At 45.4% G+C, this 18,767-nt stretch overlaps 3 protein-coding genes and 1 long non-coding RNA gene across 4 annotated transcripts; 2 read left to right on the top strand and 2 right to left on the bottom strand.

Moving 5' to 3' along the window:
* Positions 1 to 33: 33 nt before the first annotated feature.
* Positions 34 to 2,134, bottom strand: mycbp (MYC binding protein). The gene is made up of 5 exons (XM_068747676.1): positions 2,033 to 2,134; positions 1,670 to 1,742; positions 1,530 to 1,578; positions 422 to 551; positions 34 to 346 (listed from the first exon to the last, which is right to left on the bottom strand). Exons 1-5 carry the CDS (start codon positions 2,045 to 2,047, stop codon positions 302 to 304), a joined length of 312 nt encoding a protein of 103 aa, XP_068603777.1. The 5' UTR covers positions 2,048 to 2,134; the 3' UTR covers positions 34 to 301.
* Positions 2,135 to 2,775: 641 nt separating this feature from the next.
* Positions 2,776 to 12,191, top strand: si:ch1073-513e17.1 (sialin). Its single transcript, XM_068747673.1, has 12 exons — positions 2,776 to 2,804; positions 3,606 to 3,755; positions 4,318 to 4,535; positions 4,832 to 5,065; positions 5,407 to 5,581; positions 6,092 to 6,210; positions 6,686 to 6,847; positions 7,797 to 7,929; positions 8,086 to 8,233; positions 9,028 to 9,118; positions 10,178 to 10,373; positions 12,114 to 12,191. The coding sequence occupies exons 2-11, from the start codon at positions 3,674 to 3,676 to the stop codon at positions 10,343 to 10,345; spliced, it is 1,530 nt and encodes a 509-aa protein (XP_068603774.1). The 5' UTR covers positions 2,776 to 2,804; positions 3,606 to 3,673; the 3' UTR covers positions 10,346 to 10,373; positions 12,114 to 12,191.
* LOC137903526 (uncharacterized) lies at positions 11,771 to 16,787 on the bottom strand. The gene is made up of 2 exons (XR_011105766.1): positions 16,647 to 16,787; positions 11,771 to 12,946 (listed from the first exon to the last, which is right to left on the bottom strand). It is a non-coding gene; the product is annotated as an uncharacterized lncRNA (long non-coding RNA).
* LOC137903524 (elongation factor 1-alpha) lies at positions 15,416 to 18,664 on the top strand. The gene is made up of 8 exons (XM_068747675.1): positions 15,416 to 15,460; positions 16,156 to 16,315; positions 16,655 to 16,834; positions 16,922 to 17,218; positions 17,299 to 17,449; positions 17,531 to 17,787; positions 17,876 to 18,110; positions 18,220 to 18,664. Exons 2-8 carry the CDS (start codon positions 16,172 to 16,174, stop codon positions 18,339 to 18,341), a joined length of 1,386 nt encoding a protein of 461 aa, XP_068603776.1. The 5' UTR covers positions 15,416 to 15,460; positions 16,156 to 16,171; the 3' UTR covers positions 18,342 to 18,664.
* Positions 18,665 to 18,767: the final 103 nt, after the last annotated feature.

The following is an 18,767-nucleotide window of genomic DNA, read 5'->3' as shown; positions in this document are numbered from 1 at the left end:
TTTCATGTATTCCAGATGAGCGTGTGAGTGTGTGTGTGTGTGTGTGTGTGTGTGTGTCGGCAGGGAAAAACACTTGTACATTTAGGACATCAAGACGAATGCCAATATTGGAAAATCATGTTTTATTTATGACAAACCAAAAAACGTCGCTTGTTATCTCAGAAAACTAACAGTGATTGTGTTTCACTGTACATTCGCTCTTATGTAATAAACACTTTCATCTACTTCAAACATGCTATTATTGCTCAATGCTTTTCCTTTCTCTTTAACCCCCGAAAGCAATGAAGGTGGTCGCCCCCTCTCACTCTGCCGCTTCATCTTCAGGTGGCGTTTCACACTGCATCAGCTGGAAGTGGTATTAAAGCAGAAGTTCACCCACAGCTCAACACACGTGCACTTCTGGTTGTTAGCAGACTTTCACCTTGTTCCTCAGCTCTTTGTTCTCCTCCATCAGCAGGTTGAACTTCTGCTGCAGATCGTCCAGCTCCATACGAAGAGCCTCGGTGTCTGCCGGCTCCGGACCAGCCGCGCCGAGGTGAAGCTTTATGAAACTGGGCCGATGGTTAGGGTCAACATATGCACTCGTTTAGCAATCAGAAATCTTTATTGCCTTAAATCCATATGAGTAAAAACAACAACAACAGTGTTGTTTCTTTCTCCGACTGCTCACGTAGATATATTCTTTTTGTTTGTTTGTTTCTGTCTCTAGTTACCGGTAGCTAACTAACCCCCTGTAGACTGTACTAGTTTACTACCCAGAGAGCACTGAGGTATTCAACAAACAAAATAATCATTCATTCTGTGGTTTCAACATTCATACGTTGAAATCAACTTCTAATGTGCTTAAATGTTGATCGTAAAAAGTCCTCTGAAGAACGTGTGCTTACACACTCTTAATTACCGGCTTCGCTCTCTATTCCATTTCCTGCCACACATTTTCACCTGTATAATTAAGGAATTAATGCACAATTCAAATGCACAAAAATAATGCCAACAAATCAATCCTACCAATGAGGAAGCGATTTACCTAAATGAGGCATTCCGGTGATTGCTGCAGAATTGTGCAGCAGATTGCATGCAAAGTGTCCTCACATTTGTGGGAACACATAAACTCTGGTTAAAACTAAGGTTTATTTTTGTGTTTGTCAAGTCTGGTGTAATTTTACTGCTTTTATAAATAAAGGGATTTTGGACATATGATGCTTTGTGGATAACTCATCTGGTGGCTCCAGTTTTTATCCTCGATCCAGCTGCTGGAGCAGCAATAACGGAATAAATACCACTTAAAAGTTCTGCTCATGTACTTCTAAATTTGTGAAATTGTATGGAATTCCTGTGCCAACTTAAAATATGTAATATGAGATTATTTTCAATATTGTTACCATTCCGGTCTCTATACCTTACGTCAATGACAGCCACAACAAGATCAGTGAATAATTTAGACTTGATGCTATTTTTTGTGAAGTCAAGTCAAGAAAAAGGGCACAGATACATCACTGTTATTAATTACAACCGGAAGCTCAGGATACTCCAGTGCATTGTTGGGTTTGTCCGTCTCTTCGTACAGCGCGACTAGAGCTGCAAAAGAGAAGTAAAATGGTGATAAATCATCGATGAAAGTAAGAAGCATCGTGCTCGAGTCGCATTTTGAGCTTCTTTGTATACTCACCGGACGTTATCGCGTCGAGGACCCCAGATTTCTCCAGATATCTTCTAAAATGTTCTCGCTTTGATTCCGAGGCCTGAGAAACACGACAGGCTAAATGATTATTACCTTGCAAGTAAACCTGCAGAACACGTTTGACGGGTTTTTAGCAACGGGCAAAAATAATGACGGGTTTGTGGAGAGAAACGGGAAATAGAAACATGATTCAAACTAACGTCTGAGGAGGGGAACTGTTTAAGAGTCTCTGCTATGATGCTAGCTAATTAGCCCATGCTTCATTGGGCTTACTCCTATCAGCCGACATTAACAATGTTAACAAAATTACAATCGCTACGCCGTGTACTACAGTATGTTCCAAATACTCACCCTGTAATGGGCCATGATTATGACGGCAGGTGTGTAATTTATAGGTGACAATTAGCTAGACCGAACCTCTGACAGCTGGACATCAGTTTACAACGCACAGGAGGCGCAGCCCGTTGCTATGGCAACACATTAAACCTGCTGAAGCTTTGTGGAAACGCATTTCGCACCAAGTAACTTTGACCAGATAAACTGCTAAGAGCTGCTAGTACGAGGGAAAGATAGATTCTGTGTTTTTTCGTGTACTTATAATCGTGTTACTTGTTATTTAAAACATTTCAAGCCAACCGCCGATACGATCGAAAAGTAAACTCAACGCAAAATGCTGCGTTTTCAAATTCCACTACGGTGAAGGAAGGGCCCGCCCTACCACGCGCGTGATTGTCCAAAGTGGGTGGTGATTGGTTAAACTTTAGAAATACTTTCACGATTCGCCAATCAGACCAATCAGAGGACGTAGGGGGGCGGGACATGGTCTCGCTGTAGTAGGGTTACGGAGCAGAGTTTGGTCAGACGGGAAACGTCACTTCCGCTCAGCAGTGCGTGCGTTGTATAAACATAAGAGCTGGTTTCACTGGGTTCTGACTGCCTCAGTACTTCGGCGTTTCTTATATCGCTATTCACACAGACCGCTGTGGTCACATGACTTACCTTGTGACGAAATTACGTCACATCCGGCGTCTGGTCCGCAGCGATACGCGATGATTCTTTGTTTTTCCTGTCATTTTTACAGATGGGCAGTCCAAGTCTGATTTGAACCCAAAGCATCCGCGAGGTAAGTTGAATTTAAATAAATAAGAATGCAAGCGGTCGTTCAACAACAATGACAACAACAACAACGCTCCAGTCACTGTAATATCAAGTTAACAAAGCTGAGTAATGTACTGTAGTATCAAGTTCGAGGTAAGTCGTCGTGGCCCTAACATTGACTGAGGTGTGTGGAAGATCAACATGTTTGTTTTTCTTCACGTCATCGCTGTTATCTTTATATTCGTGTTGCTGAGCATCGAACAGAATCGATCACAGAGAACCGGGAGCCAGTTCCAGGCTCTCGGGTTATCTGTGGAACTTCTTATCATTCCTCTGTCATCTGACACTCTGCTGTTTTCCCCACTTTCTTCTCTTGCCATGAAACGAGTTCAGAAACTGATGCGTGTCAGTCCGAGGGGGGGGGGGGGGGGGGGGGACAGACAGGTGATTCTCAGTTCCTGAAAAGGTTTGGGCTTTGAAGTTAGGATCTTTGAGGACGGACAGCTTTAGATTTCACAGCACCAAAGCCATTCTGTTTTGCCTGACATTTCGTTTTCACAGGTTCCGGTTTGGCGCAGGACTTCAAAAGACAAACTCACCCTGGACATAATCATCTTCATCTCTAACTCTTGTTAGTGCAAGGTTTTGAGTAATAGAAATAAACTCGTGTGCAAATCAGGAAATTGTTATTTGTGTGACTGTGTTGGGTTGTCCACAAAAAAAACCCCTGCTGGCTAGCGGTTAGGGTTACTATCTGCTGACTTGTTTTTCTTTTTGTATTTCCTTGTCTGTCATGTGTTTGCGTGCCGTGCCTCCCTCGATCAAGTCTCCCGGCCACCATGACTCGATGAAATCCTTTCACCAAGTTGGTATTCTCTGAATCCGTTGAGCAGCATGCCGTTACCGAATGGCTGCTCCATCATCTCGGCCCCCGCGGACGAGACCGAGGACACCGAAGCCCTCGTAGAGAATGCAGGTACGTCTGCGTTTCGTTGCAGGTTCAGTTCAGATTTTAAGTCTGACGCGTGCCAGACCTTCAGCTTCTTGTGGAAGTTTCGTAAATTATTTGCTCATGACCGATATGAAATGAGGAAAACATAAATTTCTCCTGCAACTCAGTAGATGAAACAATTAATGCAGGTAATAGTTCTGTCATCGGCCTGCAGCGCCTCAGTAGTTACTCAGTAATAAGGTATCTTACCCTCGGGTGGCTGCAGGTAAATGACGGTTCAATGAGCTCTCATGTGGCTGAAATGAAAATAAACTAGGAAGAGAGCACAAACATCTCCCCATTATGTTATTTACCTAAAAGCAGTCCCGTGATGGTTTGTCCCTTTATAATATGACTCATATGACCCATTTAAAACAAAATGAATGAACCAACCCATTCACTTTGGAATTACGCTATTACTTTGGTTCTAAAAACAGCTGATTTATATATATTTGTTGTTTGTTTTAGATCATTCAACGTGTTTTATGATGTTTTAATCAGATGTGTTTGTTTTTTAAACGCGTCTGCATGTGAAACTTTCTAACAGTCCCTCCCAAGTGCTGCTCAGTTCGCCTCAACCTGGCCTTCCTGATGTTCCTGGGTTTCTGTGTGGTCTATGCGCTCCGGGTCAACTTCAGTGTTGCCATGGTAGCCATGGTAAATACAACTGTCCCCAAGCCAGCCCAGAACGGCTCCAAAAGCAACGTTTGCCCGCTGCCATCGGGGACCACAAACAACAGCGATGGCTTCCAATATCCAGAGGGGGTAAGGAGCTTTTTAGATGCTTTTTCTTGAACTACATTTATGCACATATAAGAGGACATTTGATTAGCCAGGAGGACGTGACAGGAATGTGACCCAGTCCCATCTGATTTAAACCTAATACCTTCATTAATAGCCAATTGCATTTTGCCTCTTCCGTAACGTTCTAACTGTGTCTCCTTCACTGTGTGAAATCATGATGCGATTCATGTGGAATAATGAACCCTGATGTAAATGAGACGGGATGCGTTCCTGTCTTTGAGTGCCACCTGTCATAAATGCCCCCCCCCCCTCTCCAGATGCCTCAGTACCCATGGGATTCGGAGACTCAGGGCTGGCTGCTGGGAGCCTTCTTCTTTGGCTACCTGTGCACACAGATCCCTGGGGGCTACCTCTCTGGCCACTATGGGGGCAGAATTTTCATGGGTTTGGGTGTCCTGGGCACCGCCATCCTGACCCTGTTCACCCCGCTCGCTGCCCAGATGGGGTCACGCTGGCTGTTTGCCCTGCGGGCCTTGGAGGGATTCGGAGAGGTGAGAGGGTTGATCTGGAGGCTGCAGCTTTCTGTCAGTGTCGCTCTAGTTTGAACAGTTGTAATATTATTATTAATTTGTTTTTCAATAATATGCTTATTGATGACAAATTCATAGTTTATGAGATATAATACATTAAATGGATTGATTGAAGTGGACCTGCTCCGTCTGCCAGCCCTCCCACCGCACCTCATGAATATAAGGAATGATAGTTTTTCTGTAATCCTGCTAACATACTGATAAACAGATCATGCTGGAGGTAAACATTACTGCCTGGCTGCCCATCTGACTGCCTGTCTGACTGCCTGTCTGGCTGCCTGTCTCCGTGCTTCCTCTCCAAGGGTACGACGTTCCCAGCCATGATGGCACTGTGGTCTCGGTGGGCCCCTCCTCTGGAGCGCTCGAGTCTGTTGACCCTGGCGGGATCAGGGTCCAACTTCGGGGCCTTTTTGGCTCTGCCGCTCACTGCCTACATCTGCCAGACCTTGGGCTGGCCAGCCGTGTTCTATATCTGTGGTGAGAGAGGGAGACACAAAGAAACTCGTACACACATTCAAGAAAGTCAACTGCATCACAGGAAAGATGTTAAATGCTGGACATAAAGAACATTTGATACAAATTAGTTTTATGCAAGGGCAGCACGGTGGCCCAGTGGTTAGCGCTGTTGCCTCATAACATAACGGGTTTGAATCTGACTTGCAGCCTTTCTGTGAGGAGTTTGCGTGTTCTCCCCGGGTTCTCCGGCTCCCTCCCACCACCAAAAACATGCAAATTAGGTGAATTAGTGACACTAAATTGTCTTTATGTGGCCCTGCGTGGTGCTGGCGGCTTGTCCAGGGTGCACCCCGCCCCTCTGTTACCGCGACCCGGTGACAGACAAAGCGGTCAGGAAAACGAATGAATAATAAGATGTAAAGAAATGCTATGAACTGCAGCTGGTTTGCTTGTGGCAGGAACCATTCGGTGTCTGGATACGAGCATCTTTATTGACCAATAACAGCGGAACACTCGTGTGCCCTCTTGCAGGCGGCGCCGGTTGCCTCTGGTCAGTCTTTTGGTTTAGTTTGGTTTCCGATGACCCTCGCACACATCGCCGAATCAGCCCAGAGGAGAGAGATTACATCATAAACTCCATCGGACCTCAGGTGAATATGCAGCACCAAGTGATGATTTGGTGCATGCTGCTCGGTCGGGGTACCTGTTCTGTTCATTGCCATACGCCATTCCTTAAGATGCTCCACTCTGTCAGTCAAAAACAGACCTGGTGCATCGCGCCGCGGCGCTCGATTCATATCCGCCACATTTCAAATGTGGCACAAACGATTTCCCTTCGTAGTTCTGGCTCTCTTTCTGCTTTCCCTTCCCCCCTCACTGTTTGTTTATCTGCCGTTATAATGGTAGAAAGTCAGTATGGATTCAAAAAGCCAAAACATCAAGTAGAATTAAGTTGACAGCTTAAAGAATGTATTAAATCTGTTGTCATTGTATCACAATAGCAACGAGAAATCTGTGCCGTCCTCTCCTTTCTGCTTCTGGGCTTTTTCAAATATTTATTGTTGTTATTACCGTATATTGGTTGTGTTTTCTAACGTTCCCACTCATTTCTATGACATGTTACAGGGTACGGGTCACGGCCTGTCCCTGCCCCTGCTGTCCATACTGCTGTCAGTCCAGCTGTGGGTCATCATCATCACCCAGATGTGTGCTAACTGGTCTTACTACACTCTGCTCACTTCTCTGCCCACCTACATGGACAACATCTTGCACTTTGACCTAAAATCGGTGAGCTTTCAATATTCTTTGTTCGGGTGTTAAATCTAACAATTTGGCTAATCCATGCGTTTGATTGAAGGCAATTAGTAAAAACTGGGAAAATTACCTTCCTTCTTGTAAAATACTGTGTATGAGGTTCATGCAGGCGGATTTTTAAATCCTGTTTTTGTCACCCTGCTACTATTGTACTGTAAAACGTTATTTTTTCATCGATCCACATCAACTCTAAAGTTTTTCAGTCAGAAAAGAAACTTAACTACAAATGTTCTCATTCGCCTTTGGTCCCTGACGCATGATTTTCCGCTCGATTAATGTTCCATTTTTAAATCGAACATAATTTTTTTTAAATCTTAATTAAATGTTTTTATTTCCTCAAACAGGAAATGCAAAATGTTATAATCTCGCACTGGCGATAACTGAACACGAGGTCTTGCGCAACACGGCTTCCCACGCTGACATGGAGCTAAAAGGGCAACCGGCGCCACTCTGGGGCGTTGCTAAACTGATGAGGGCGCAGCAAGCAAGATTCCTTAGCGTTTGAAAAACCCTCTCAGTTTGGAGGGCAGCAAATCCAGGAAGAACATACAAACTCAAACACTAACTGGACAAAGCCAAAGACATTAATTGTTGTGGACCGTTTTTTGATTTTTGTGCTTTCTAGATAATTGATGAATAAAAATAAATAAACTGAACGTAAAAACGTTTTCTGTTATCATATTTGCGTACAAAAACCATATTTGAAAAAAAAAAAAAGTAGTTAAATTAGATGCTATTATACTAATGTTGCAATACGTAAATGACGATATGGGACTGATTGTGTCCTTGTTGGGACAACGTCCCCTGCATGGTCACCAGTCCGCTCAGCTGTTTGCCCGTTTCTATCTTTGTCGCTCATTGAGCAGACACAAAAGGGGAATATCAATGCGTGTGTAATATAACGCATCGCGTCTCTGTCCAGAATGGAATCCTCTCTGCTCTGCCGTACCTCGGTGGATGGCTTGTGGCGGTTCTGTCGGGTTTACTAGCAGACTACCTCATCGGACGGAAGGTGTTCAGCCTCACTGTTGTACGCAAGCTGTTTACAGTAACAGGTGAGGAAACGTCGAATCGCTCATCCTCACGCTCGGGGGGGGGGGGTATTCAGATTCTTCTCTCATAAAGTTCAGATACCCGTCGTTACAACTACGTAGTACATCATGTCAGTGCTGTTCTCTCAGAGTACGCTGGCATCCACGTCCTCTCTGCAGGTTTGCTGTCAGCTGCAGGATTCCTCATAGCCGTGGATTTCGTTGGCTGTAGCCACATCCTCACGATAACCTTCCTCACGCTTTCCATAACCACAGGAGCAACGTCCGCCGCCGGAGTCTTCATCAACCAAATAGACATTGCTCCTCGGTGGGTTTTACCGTCCTTACTCTCTCCCTACGCAGGGATTCAGTCGTAGCTTCTGGACGTGACCTTCCACACTTTCCCTGAAGCCCAGCGTGATTTTGTCGATGTCCACAACATAATGGCATTCAGTGACTTAGATGTCAAACTGAAAAATAGCAAATCCTGCGTTATGCGCTCGCTTCCAGAGGCTGACACTAGATGGCAGAGTGCTGCGTGTTCTCCGAGCGCACTTCACTCGTTCAGTGAGAAGAAAAGAGGCATGAAGCATGAAATTATCAATCAATATGACCGTGGTGTCCACGTAAGTGATTTGGCACGCCAGTATGAGCGGAGTCCATCGACGGTATGAATCCTCAGACAGAAGGAGGCTACCAAGACCACGAAGCCTTCCAAAGACAGAACTATTATATCTAAGTTTGTGTAAGTGTACGTGAAAAGGTACAAATACGGTATAAAGTGTTACGTACCGTCCAACTCTCCCTCCCTCCCTCCCTACGTCTGTCTCGAAGGTAACTCATAATAAAACCACATTTTATACAGTAATACAGAACATAATTAATTATATCATTGCATGTGTGTGTATCCATATAGCAAATAATAACATGTTTTTTCCATTTGCGTTATTTTAGTGTTTTTAGACGGCCGGAATGGATTCCATTTTTTTACATTTCTTTTATATATGGGGAAAATTGTATTTAGATTTAGCAATTTTACTCACAAGTTTGGTTCAGGATCGAATTATACTCATATCTCAAGGTATTACTGTACTGGAAAATCTTTTTTTCTTTTTTCTGCAGGTATTCTGGAATGCTTTTGGGAATCACCAACACCTTTGGAACAATTCCTGGAGTCCTGGCGCCTATTGTTACTGGATACTTTACAACAGATGTAAGACTCCTCAAAGGAAAGCTTGTTCACATTAGTGTGTGTGTGTGTGTGTGTGTGTGTGTGTGCGTGCACGCGTCGACCTCTAGTCCTGTTCCCTGGCAGTTCCATCCTCAGCATCCTTCTACCGATATAGTCCCCGTCTCTCCTCTGGACATGTCCAAACCATCAAAGTCTGGTCTCTCTGACCTTGTCTCCAGAACGTCTAACCTTCACTGTCCCTCTTATTGTCTCATTTCTAATCCTGTCCAACCTGGTCACTCCCAAGGAGAACCTCAGCATCTCCATCTCCTCCACTTGTAGCTCCGCCTCCTGTCTTTTCCTCAGAGCCACTGTCTCACAGCCATCATGGCTGTCCTCACCACTGTCTCTAAGCTGTCCATCATGGCTGTCCTCACCACTGTCTCTAAGCCGTCCATCATGGCTGTCCTCACCACTGTCTCTAAGCCGTCCATCATGGCTGTCCTCACCACTGTCTCTAAGCCGTCCATCATGGCTGTCCTCACCACTGTCTTGTAGACCTGTCCCTTCGTCCTATCACAGAGCACACCTGATACTTTCCTCCCCCCGTTCCAGCCTGCCTGCACACGATTCTTCACCTCCTTTCCACATTCTCTCCATCACTCTGCACTGTTGATCCGAGGTACCTGAAGTACTCGACCTTCTTTACGTCTGTTTCTTGTAACTTCACTGTTCCTTATCATTTACACACACGTATTCTGTTTTACTGCTGCTCACCTTCATTCCTCTCTTTTCTAGAGCAGACCTCCACTTCTCTAGATTCTCTAAATGTCATCTACAAACATCCTATTCTAAGGGGCTTCCTGTCTCACCTCTTCTGTGAGTCTATCCATCACCATGGTAAACAAAAAGGGGCTCAGAGCTGATCCCTGGTGCATCCCACCTCTACACTAAACTCCCCTGTTACTCCTACTGCACACTTCACTGCTTTCGTACATGTCCTGAACTACTCTGACATTCTTCTCTGCCACTCCAGACTTCTTCATGCACTTTCTTTACTGCATGCTATTTAATGTAATGCACTTCTTCTCTGGTTTTCAGCACACCCTGCAGGGCTGGAGAAAGGTGTTTTGGGTGTCAGGCGCTATCAGCATCTTTGGTGCTCTTATCTTCACCTTTTTTGCTACCTCAAAGATAGAGACTTGGGCTGTCACAGAGGACGAGAGAGAAGAAGCTGAAGGAGATTGCAGCGGGTTAATCTCTGCATAAAGCTCAAACACCAAACACACAGAATCAGGTATTATCAGGTGCGGTCTTGTTTCCATAGAAAGTCCTTCGTATTAAGAATGAATAGAATATAAATATTTTATTGTCATTGTAGTTGTACAACGAGATTAAAATGGCATACAATCCCTGGTAGCAAACATTCACTCATACATCCACAGAAGAGAGTGAAATCCAAATTCCTATTTGATTTCTGAAAGCAGAGTTCACGAAACCAGATAATCAGACATTCTCATAATACTTGAGGTGATATTTGCACAAGGACTCAGGTTAAACTATAAACAATATATTAAGTGTATACGTTCTGGGAAGTTTTTATTGTGTTTCTCTGATTGAGATGGGATCCATATTTACTCAGTAAATATTTTTGAAGCTTTTTGGGGTCACCATTTCTATTTAGTTACCGCTTGCGGATGAACCAGAAAGACCAAAGACGTGCATTTCACTTTAGAAATACACCAAAAGCCTTATTTTTGCTAATTCAACAAAGTATGAAATGACGTAATATAATATGGTACAAGTCAAAGCACATATTGCTCTCACTTTTAATTACCGGTAGTACAGGTCCCATAATGTGTGCCTTATTTTTGTTCTGTTTTTGCGTACGTCTTTGAGACATCAAATATAATCAACTGTAATTGTAACAGAAACTTGTCATTATGTCAAAGTGGACTATGACTGCAAAAGACTTTGTGTTTTTTAAATGGATGCACTAATTTATTTGCATGCCTTGTGGAATGTTATACAACCGTAAACCCTGTTATCTGAGTCCTTTGTCACATTTTTACAATTTCAGTGTGTTTGCAAAACCACTTGTTTCAGACACTGGTAAGACAGGCTCTGTACTTGAGTGATAAGTCAGTATATCTGACTGGACGCATGTGTTTGTTGTCGACGGATGGTTCCAGATATATGACAGCTGACAGATGTTTCTAAATGTGTCCTAATGTTAGGCTGGACACACACACACACAATGTTTTATTTCACAAAAGAGAAATATTATTTTATCTGAACCCTTTCCTTGTTTGGTTAAATAATGTTCTACCCATAACGATGTCTACAAATACGTTCATGTCACTGTTTCACATTTCTATTCCTAAAGTCAGGATTAAATGAACATGTGAGACAGCAGGAAATAAATTCAAATCAAAATGGCTGCAACAGAAATTGACACGTTTTCACAGGAGCACGATGACTGATCTTTGGTGTCTTGTGAGGTATGAATAATAAACAGTTTATAAACAATATCCTGGAGTCCTAAATGTACCTCAAAATATTTAGTCTTCCTGTTAATAGTAACATTTACTATTGGGGATCTCTGTTACTTTAGTGTACTGTATGTTGTGAGGTACAGTACAGCTCGTCTCTGATTTCACTTTGATGCATTTTGTTCCAAAAAGCGGAGAAGTCTTTTTTTTTTTTTTTCCAACAATATATTTATTGTTTAGACAGTATATACTGTGTATATATATGCATACATTGGTGACATCACCAAAATAAAGTGAACAGGAAAAACAAAAATGTAAATAAAATAAGCAAAAAACTAAACTTCTCAGACTAACAAGCCATTTCTCTACAAATTAAAAATGAGAAGTCTTTGAAAATAAATTTCATTCTATAAATGAAATTCTGTGTACACGACCGGTCAAAAGTTTGGGGTCACTTATTTTTGAAAGAAAAGCACTGTATTTATCAATGATAAATTTAAACTAATCAGAAATACTAATGAGCTAAATGACTATTCTCGCTGCAGATGTCTGGCTCTTGGTGCAACATCTACGTCGGTGTATCGAGGCCCTTTCCCAGCAACCACCGCTCCAGTGTTCTGAGGGTACAACGCGTTTGCTCATTGCGTCAGAAGGTTGATAGATGAGTAGAAAACCCTGCAATCATGTTAGCATAGCTGAAAACAGTTTAGCTGGTTAGAGAAGCTATGAAACCGACCTTCCTTTGTCTGGGTGACCCCAAACCTTTCAACGGTAGTGTGTCCCCTGAGAGACATTAAAATGAATGTACTTAGTCAACGGCTAATGTCCATGTGAGAACAACTGTCCTTCATACTCTCGGTTTGAAAACGAATCCAGTCCAAGCGTTGCACATCACCGGTGAAAGCAGTCATTACTTTGCACGTGTGAACCTGATTTGTGAGCGTGGATCGGGGCGCTGCAGGAGATGTGACTCTGGCTGTCTTGTAAAGGTATATCATTTGCATAGATTGTTCCCCTGGAATCAGATTATAAATGGATGCAGGCTGCATACATTGTTATTTATATTGACTCACCCGAAACTTCTAAATGTCCCATTCAATCGGAATCGGTCTGAGCCACATGTCTGGTTTGTGACCATCATCATCGGCCACATGTCCCATAAAGGCAGCAAGCCATTGATTTGTAGCAACAGTTATTATCGTCTCAGTGCATTTGTCCAACATCACGATGTCTCCCGTGCACAGACGCAGGTCCACGGCGGTTCCCTCTGTCTACTGTGGACGGCGTTGGCTGGCCCGTAAAGATTCCTGGCTCTCTGGAAGGAACTGAGTTCCACTGTGAGCTGGGTCTTGTGGACTTCACCTCGGTGCCCCTGCAGCTGGAGGGCAGAATAATTCAAAGCAATTTAATGGCTTGTGGAGTGATTCATTTTAGATGCATCATATTTACAAGAGCGCCCTGACATGACATTACATATGATCAATTTCTGGATGGTTCATACAGAATTTCACTTCCACCTCTTCTTGTCCGTTCGAAGTCAATAAAGAGTTCTTTTTACTGCTGGCAAATTATGGCAGTAAAACAGAAACATCCAGGCAGCAGGATACAACATCATGACTCCTTCAACGTAAAAATAAACGGGAGGGATAAATGGGAGCTGATCAAATATCATCCCCGAATTTACAGCAAGAAATACATGCATGCTACATATCAATAATCTCTGCAACTGTTTGAGTTGCAGAGAATATTGAGTGTGAGTTGAAATGTTCAGATGTCTCCTGTTGCCATGGACACCACCCTCATACTGGATCATACTGTATATGACTCTGACTCATGTGCTGCCAGGGACCGAATTCCAGTCTGCCGATTGAATCATTCGCCCTTTCACACACACACACACACACACACACAAACTGAAATAAAGGCGCAGCTGTTGTACTTTTACTCTGTTCGGACATCAGTCAAAGCTGCATCTTCAGGGGCCGAGCTGTGATTGGAGGACAGTGAGAGAGATGCCTTAGGGTCACGATTGAACGGTGGCTGTTTTGATTACGTCCCTTGGCTCAGCTGGGGACGGAGCCCAAAACCACTTGTTTCAGACACTGGTAAAACAGGCTCTGTACTTGAGTGACTGTGTTAACTCTACGGGGGAGGGGGGGGGGGGGCACAGTCTTGTTTATTTCATCCATGAGTTGTAGGCTGGGAAAGACAAAAAACAATCCCCATTCTATCAACTTTATCAGGCTTGTCTGGGTCAAACCGATCAGGCAGGTTATGCCCTGCTGGTCTCCAGACGAGACTTTGAATGGCGCAGCGTTTTACCTGTGCAGACCTGGAGCTTGCGTTCGTGGTGCCTGTCACCCGAGACCCTCGGGCTGCGAGTAACGCTTCCGACTCCAGACACATGCTTTCTAGTAAAGAGGCCTGGCCACATATTTACGACCCTCACTGAGAGCGCCGAACTTAAATTATGACTGTTTCACATAAACCAGTCACCTCCCTTTGTTATATGTATTTATATATATATATATATAACACAATTACATCGATAGTTGTGAATGTCTGATATCAAAATATGTAAATATGAAGTGGCAACAACAACATAACTTGTACTTTCCTAGAATCCTACACTATAAACCTCAGTTGTGTCTTTTTCACAGTGTTGAAGCGCTTCACCCTGAGGTCTATTTATGAAATGACACACAAAATATTGCAGTTCTTCTAGCAGGCCACAGGAATGGGATGGGGGGGGGGGGGACTGACAAATATTCAGATCCCTTCACCCCCAAGAATCATCACTTTAAGAAAACTAAAGTTCATCCACTCATTCATTATATTCCACCCTGATAACGTCAGGCTTAATTCAATCAAATAGTTGCGAATGTGTTTCTTGTCAATGTGCCTGCGCCGAATGAATGCAAATCTTGTTCTAATTTAAGAAATCCCGTCACACTGATGAGGCCTGACGTTAGGGGGGGTGAAGGGGAGGATGTCCAGTGTGGAAAGGGTCGAGAGTGAGGGGACCTTTGTTGCTCGGGCCTTCAGTGTTGGCCCACATAAAGTTTGAATTATAAATTAATGATTAATGAATACATGAACGAGACTTCCTTGTGATTGTTTGTGTAACGCCGCCCTGCCAAACCCTGTAAACCTAACCCTGGCTAACTTTTCTTCCAAATTGCGTGCCGTTTTTTGGGTCACCATTTCTACTGCCGCAACATTATTTATTCTGAATAGTAACCAACCAAAGCGTTCACTGGTTATGATGTAAAATAAAGTCTTCACATTCCTCTTAAATATTTTCTAATGCTATTTTGTCTGGATTTTTGTTCTCCGTTCATTTTCAGTAGTTTCATCTCTTCTATGATGCATTCATAAATCCAGTGAGGCAAATAACAAATACTAATATGATTTATGAGTTTGTTTGTTTTTTGTAACCAGCGCGTTGCTCAATGAGCATATAAATAAACTGCTATAGAGTTAAATCAGACCATAACCAGATAGTTATTTATTGTTTTAGATTAAATGTCTCTGCTCCTGTATGCAAATGCCTAATTTTGTTTTATAGTGTCCAGTATTTGAATGAATTTTTGGTTGTACTAGTATCTGTAAATTTTGTTTCTATATTTGTTATCCTAACTGCAAATCTGTATTTTTATTTGTTTTATAATAAAAATAAATAAATAAAATAAAATAAATGTTTCAGGCGGTGCATCCGGTAACGCGCTGACGTTTTTCGCAGGAATGCGTGTGATTTGCGGGTCTCGACCGGGGAGGGCGATCTGACTCCGACCGCCTCCGCCCAGTATAAAAGCTCCCCGTCCGCGGCTGCGCGTCCTCTTTCTGTCACCTGGCGAGGGGCAGCAGTCTTTGCCGTGGAAACGTGAAACCGGTGAGTTTAGCCGTTCCTCGCGAGCTAGCCGGCGGGGCGCGGCTTCACTGTAACGGACGGGAGGATTTAAACGGGATTGCTATTCCAAGCTAAACGCGACGTTTGCGGTTATGTGACTTGTAAATGAGACGGACCTGGGGCTTTTATATAAATAATAATAAAACACGTCCGGATCGTTTCTGTGCGTGGAATGCTGCTGCGGTTTGATGACTTTTAACTGCGTCGAAACTAACGGGATGGGATGATGTGAGGGGGGGGGGGGACAAAGAGGGCGCCGCGGAGGCGGAGGGGAAATGATGCTCAGATGGCGTCGCTCCCCCCCCCCCCCCTTCCTGGATGAAGCCATTTGTTCTCAAGTGTCTCGCGTTGGACTCGGGACAGAATAGCGGCGGATGTTTGGCGTTCATTGTAACTTAACACGACTCGGCTCATCGTGGAACACGTGTCCCTGCGTGGCCCGTGGCCGAGCGGGGCCCAGCTAGCATGGCCCGTTAGCCGGCGGGGCCCAGCTAGCAGTGACCCGTTAGCCGGCCAAGCCCGGGACTTGTCCTCGTAACAAAGAGTCTCGAAGTGAAATGTTTGTTGCAACAGTAATTTCGACGTCGAGCTGAGCCGGAGATGTTGTAAATGGGAGTTTGTGGTGCGCGGGCAGAAATAATGGCGGCTAACGGGTGTGTGCGTGTGTCGCCCGACAGAAGCTAACTTTACAAAATGGCAAAGGAAAAGATCCACATCAACATCGTGGTCATCGGCCACGTGGACTCCGGGAAGTCCACCTCCACCGGCCACCTGATCTACAAATGCGGGGGAATCGACAAGAGAACCATCGAGAAGTTCGAGAAGGAAGCCGCCGAGGTGAGCCTCATCTTTCTAAAACAGTTAGCCAAGATGGCGGCGTCGGCGTGACCACTGAGAGCCGCGCCGTCCAGTGCGAGAGCGCTGGCGCTGCGCGCGCGCGCACGCATGGGGCGGGGCCTGGCGCTAGCAAAGCTGGTGACTGCGCAGAACAGCTAGCGAAGGCCTCGCCTGGCTCGGAGGCCGGAACTCCAGAGCTTAAAATGTGGCACTGTTAAACCATAAACGGCCATTAAAATGAGCTTTCCTAGGTCGAATTGCAGATTATTTAAATTTAATTGAAGTTTTTTATTTGTACGCTTTATATATATAATTTGGTTCTCCAATTTACCCCTCAAGATGGGCAAGGGCTCCTTCAAGTACGCCTGGGTCCTGGACAAACTGAAGGCGGAGCGTGAGCGTGGCATCACCATCGACATCGCCCTGTGGAAGTTCGAGACCGCCAGGTACTACGTGACCATCATCGACGCCCCTGGACACAGAGACTTCATCAAGAACATGATCACCGGTACCTCTCAGGTAACGGCGGGCCTCTCTCTGAGCTTTCCTCGGCGCATCGCTTTGATGCTCGGCGTTCTGAAGGCCCGTGTGTTCCTCCCTGTGTAGGCTGACTGCGCTGTGCTGATCGTAGCTGCCGGCGTCGGGGAGTTTGAGGCCGGTATCTCTAAGAACGGCCAGACCCGCGAGCACGCCCTGCTGGCCTTCACCCTGGGTGTGAAGCAGCTCATAGTTGGGGTCAACAAGATGGACTCCACCGAGCCCCCTTACAGCCATGGCCGTTTTGAGGAGATCACCAAAGAAGTCAGCACCTACATCAAGAAGATCGGTTACAACCCCGCAGCGGTTGCCTTCGTCCCCATCTCTGGCTGGCACGGAGACAACATGATTGAAGCCAGTACCAATGTGAGGACGCTTCTCTTTGCAACAACTGTAAATGGGGGAGGAAGACGTGGACTGACGTCTGTCTTTGGCTATTTCCGCAGATGACCTGGTTCAAAGGGTGGAAGGTCGAGCGCAAGGAAGGTTCTGCCTCTGGAACGACGCTGCTGGAAGCTCTGGATTCCATCCTGCCACCGTCCCGCCCCACTGACAAGCCCCTCCGTCTGCCCCTGCAGGACGTCTACAAAATCGGCGGTGGGTGAATGTTTTATACCTCCTTATCTTCAAAGTCGGACCACGCTCTTACGCTGTGCAACACTTTGCCGGTTCTCTCAGGTATTGGAACTGTCCCCGTCGGCCGTGTGGAGACTGGCCTCCTGAAGCCTGGCATGGTCATCACCTTTGCCCCCCCCAATCTAACCACTGAAGTGAAGTCTGTGGAGATGCACCACGAGTCCCTGGCCGAAGCTATGCCCGGCGACAACGTCGGCTTCAACGTCAAGAACGTGTCCGTCAAGGAAGTCCGCCGCGGCTACGTGGCCGGCGACAGCAAGAACGATCCTCCCAAGGGAGCCGGGAGCTTCAACGCTCAGGTTCGTAGCGTGACCTTGGACGGGGGGGCTGGATTTCGGGGCCAAATATTGAGTTGGTAACGGTTGCTAATTAGAACTGCGTCCCCAGGTCATCATCCTGAACCACCCCGGCCAGATCAACGCGGGCTACGCCCCCGTGCTGGATTGCCACACGGCTCACATCGCCTGCAAGTTCAACGAGCTCATTGAGAAGATCGACCGTCGTTCGGGCAAGAAGCTCGAGGACCAGCCAAAGTCTGTGAAGTCTGGAGATGCCGCCATCGTGAAGCTCGTTCCGCAGAAGCCCATGGTCGTCGAGTCCTTTTCCAACTACCCTCCTCTTGGTACGTATAAAAACTACGTCTGCTACTTGGGAAATGTATTAATTTGCAATAAAATATGTGCAGAGTACAGCTTGCTGACCACTCACCTTTTTCTTTGGCCCCCCCCCAGGTCGTTTCGCTGTCCGGGACATGAGGCAGACTGTGGCCGTTGGTGTCATCAAGTCTGTCGAGTTCAAGGAAATTAGTGGGAAGACGACCAAGGCTGCAGAGAAAGCCCAGAAGAAGAGATGAATGGACGTGCGTGGCATCGGACGAGACGCGTGCCGGCAGCAGCGGGCCGCCCCCCCTTCCACCCATCCCGAATCATCTCTGAGGCAGAGTTCTGTACTCAAGGACTGGCTTATGCTGATTAAAACCCATCGCAAAAGTTTTCGCAGGAAAAAAGAACAATGTGGCGTCGTCACTTCACCCGAATCGCATGGCAGTACCTCTCGGTTGGTTTAAAAGTTCGAAATGGTTTAGAGCTGCGTCGACATGTTAAATGCCACAAGTTGAATTGGAAAGCAAAAGCTGCTGGTAACCAATAAAATGTCTTTGAGGAAAAAACTGCAGAACGGTTTGTCCTTATCCTTTAGCTGAAAGCGGTTAGCCTCGCTGTCGGACCGGCGCCGGGGGGGCAGCTGTTCACCGTACGCCGGTGTCTTGTGCTCGCCTGTC

Source organism: Brachionichthys hirsutus, chromosome 13, assembly GCF_040956055.1.
Source record: "Brachionichthys hirsutus isolate HB-005 chromosome 13, CSIRO-AGI_Bhir_v1, whole genome shotgun sequence".
Taxonomy (NCBI): domain Eukaryota; kingdom Metazoa; phylum Chordata; class Actinopteri; order Lophiiformes; family Brachionichthyidae; genus Brachionichthys; species Brachionichthys hirsutus.
Note: the sequence above shows the minus strand (reverse complement) of the source record. Positions and strands in the feature narration are given on the sequence as shown.

What these genes read in the sequence shown, in the direction of transcription:
- si:ch1073-513e17.1 (XM_068747673.1), top strand. Translation starts at nt 3,674, where the DNA reads ATGCCGTTACCGAATGGCTGCTCCATCATCTCGGCCCCCGCGGACGAG. An exon ending in AGCCCTCGTAGAGAATGCAG is followed by an intron (nt 3,756 to 4,317) that starts GTACGTCTGCGT and finishes ACTTTCTAACAG; the next exon opens with TCCCTCCCAAGTGCTGCTCA. An exon ending in TAAACTCCATCGGACCTCAG is followed by an intron (nt 6,211 to 6,685) that starts GTGAATATGCAG and finishes GACATGTTACAG; the next exon opens with GGTACGGGTCACGGCCTGTC.
- mycbp (XM_068747676.1), bottom strand. An exon ending in CCTCGACGCGATAACGTCCG is followed by an intron (nt 1,579 to 1,669) that starts GTGAGTATACAA and finishes TCTCTTTTGCAG; the next exon opens with CTCTAGTCGCGCTGTACGAA. An exon ending in ACAAAGAGCTGAGGAACAAG is followed by an intron (nt 347 to 421) that starts GTGAAAGTCTGC and finishes TACCACTTCCAG; the next exon opens with CTGATGCAGTGTGAAACGCC.
- LOC137903524 (XM_068747675.1), top strand. Translation starts at nt 16,172, where the DNA reads ATGGCAAAGGAAAAGATCCACATCAACATCGTGGTCATCGGCCACGTG. An exon ending in TGATCACCGGTACCTCTCAG is followed by an intron (nt 16,835 to 16,921) that starts GTAACGGCGGGC and finishes CTCCCTGTGTAG; the next exon opens with GCTGACTGCGCTGTGCTGAT. An exon ending in CCGGGAGCTTCAACGCTCAG is followed by an intron (nt 17,788 to 17,875) that starts GTTCGTAGCGTG and finishes CTGCGTCCCCAG; the next exon opens with GTCATCATCCTGAACCACCC.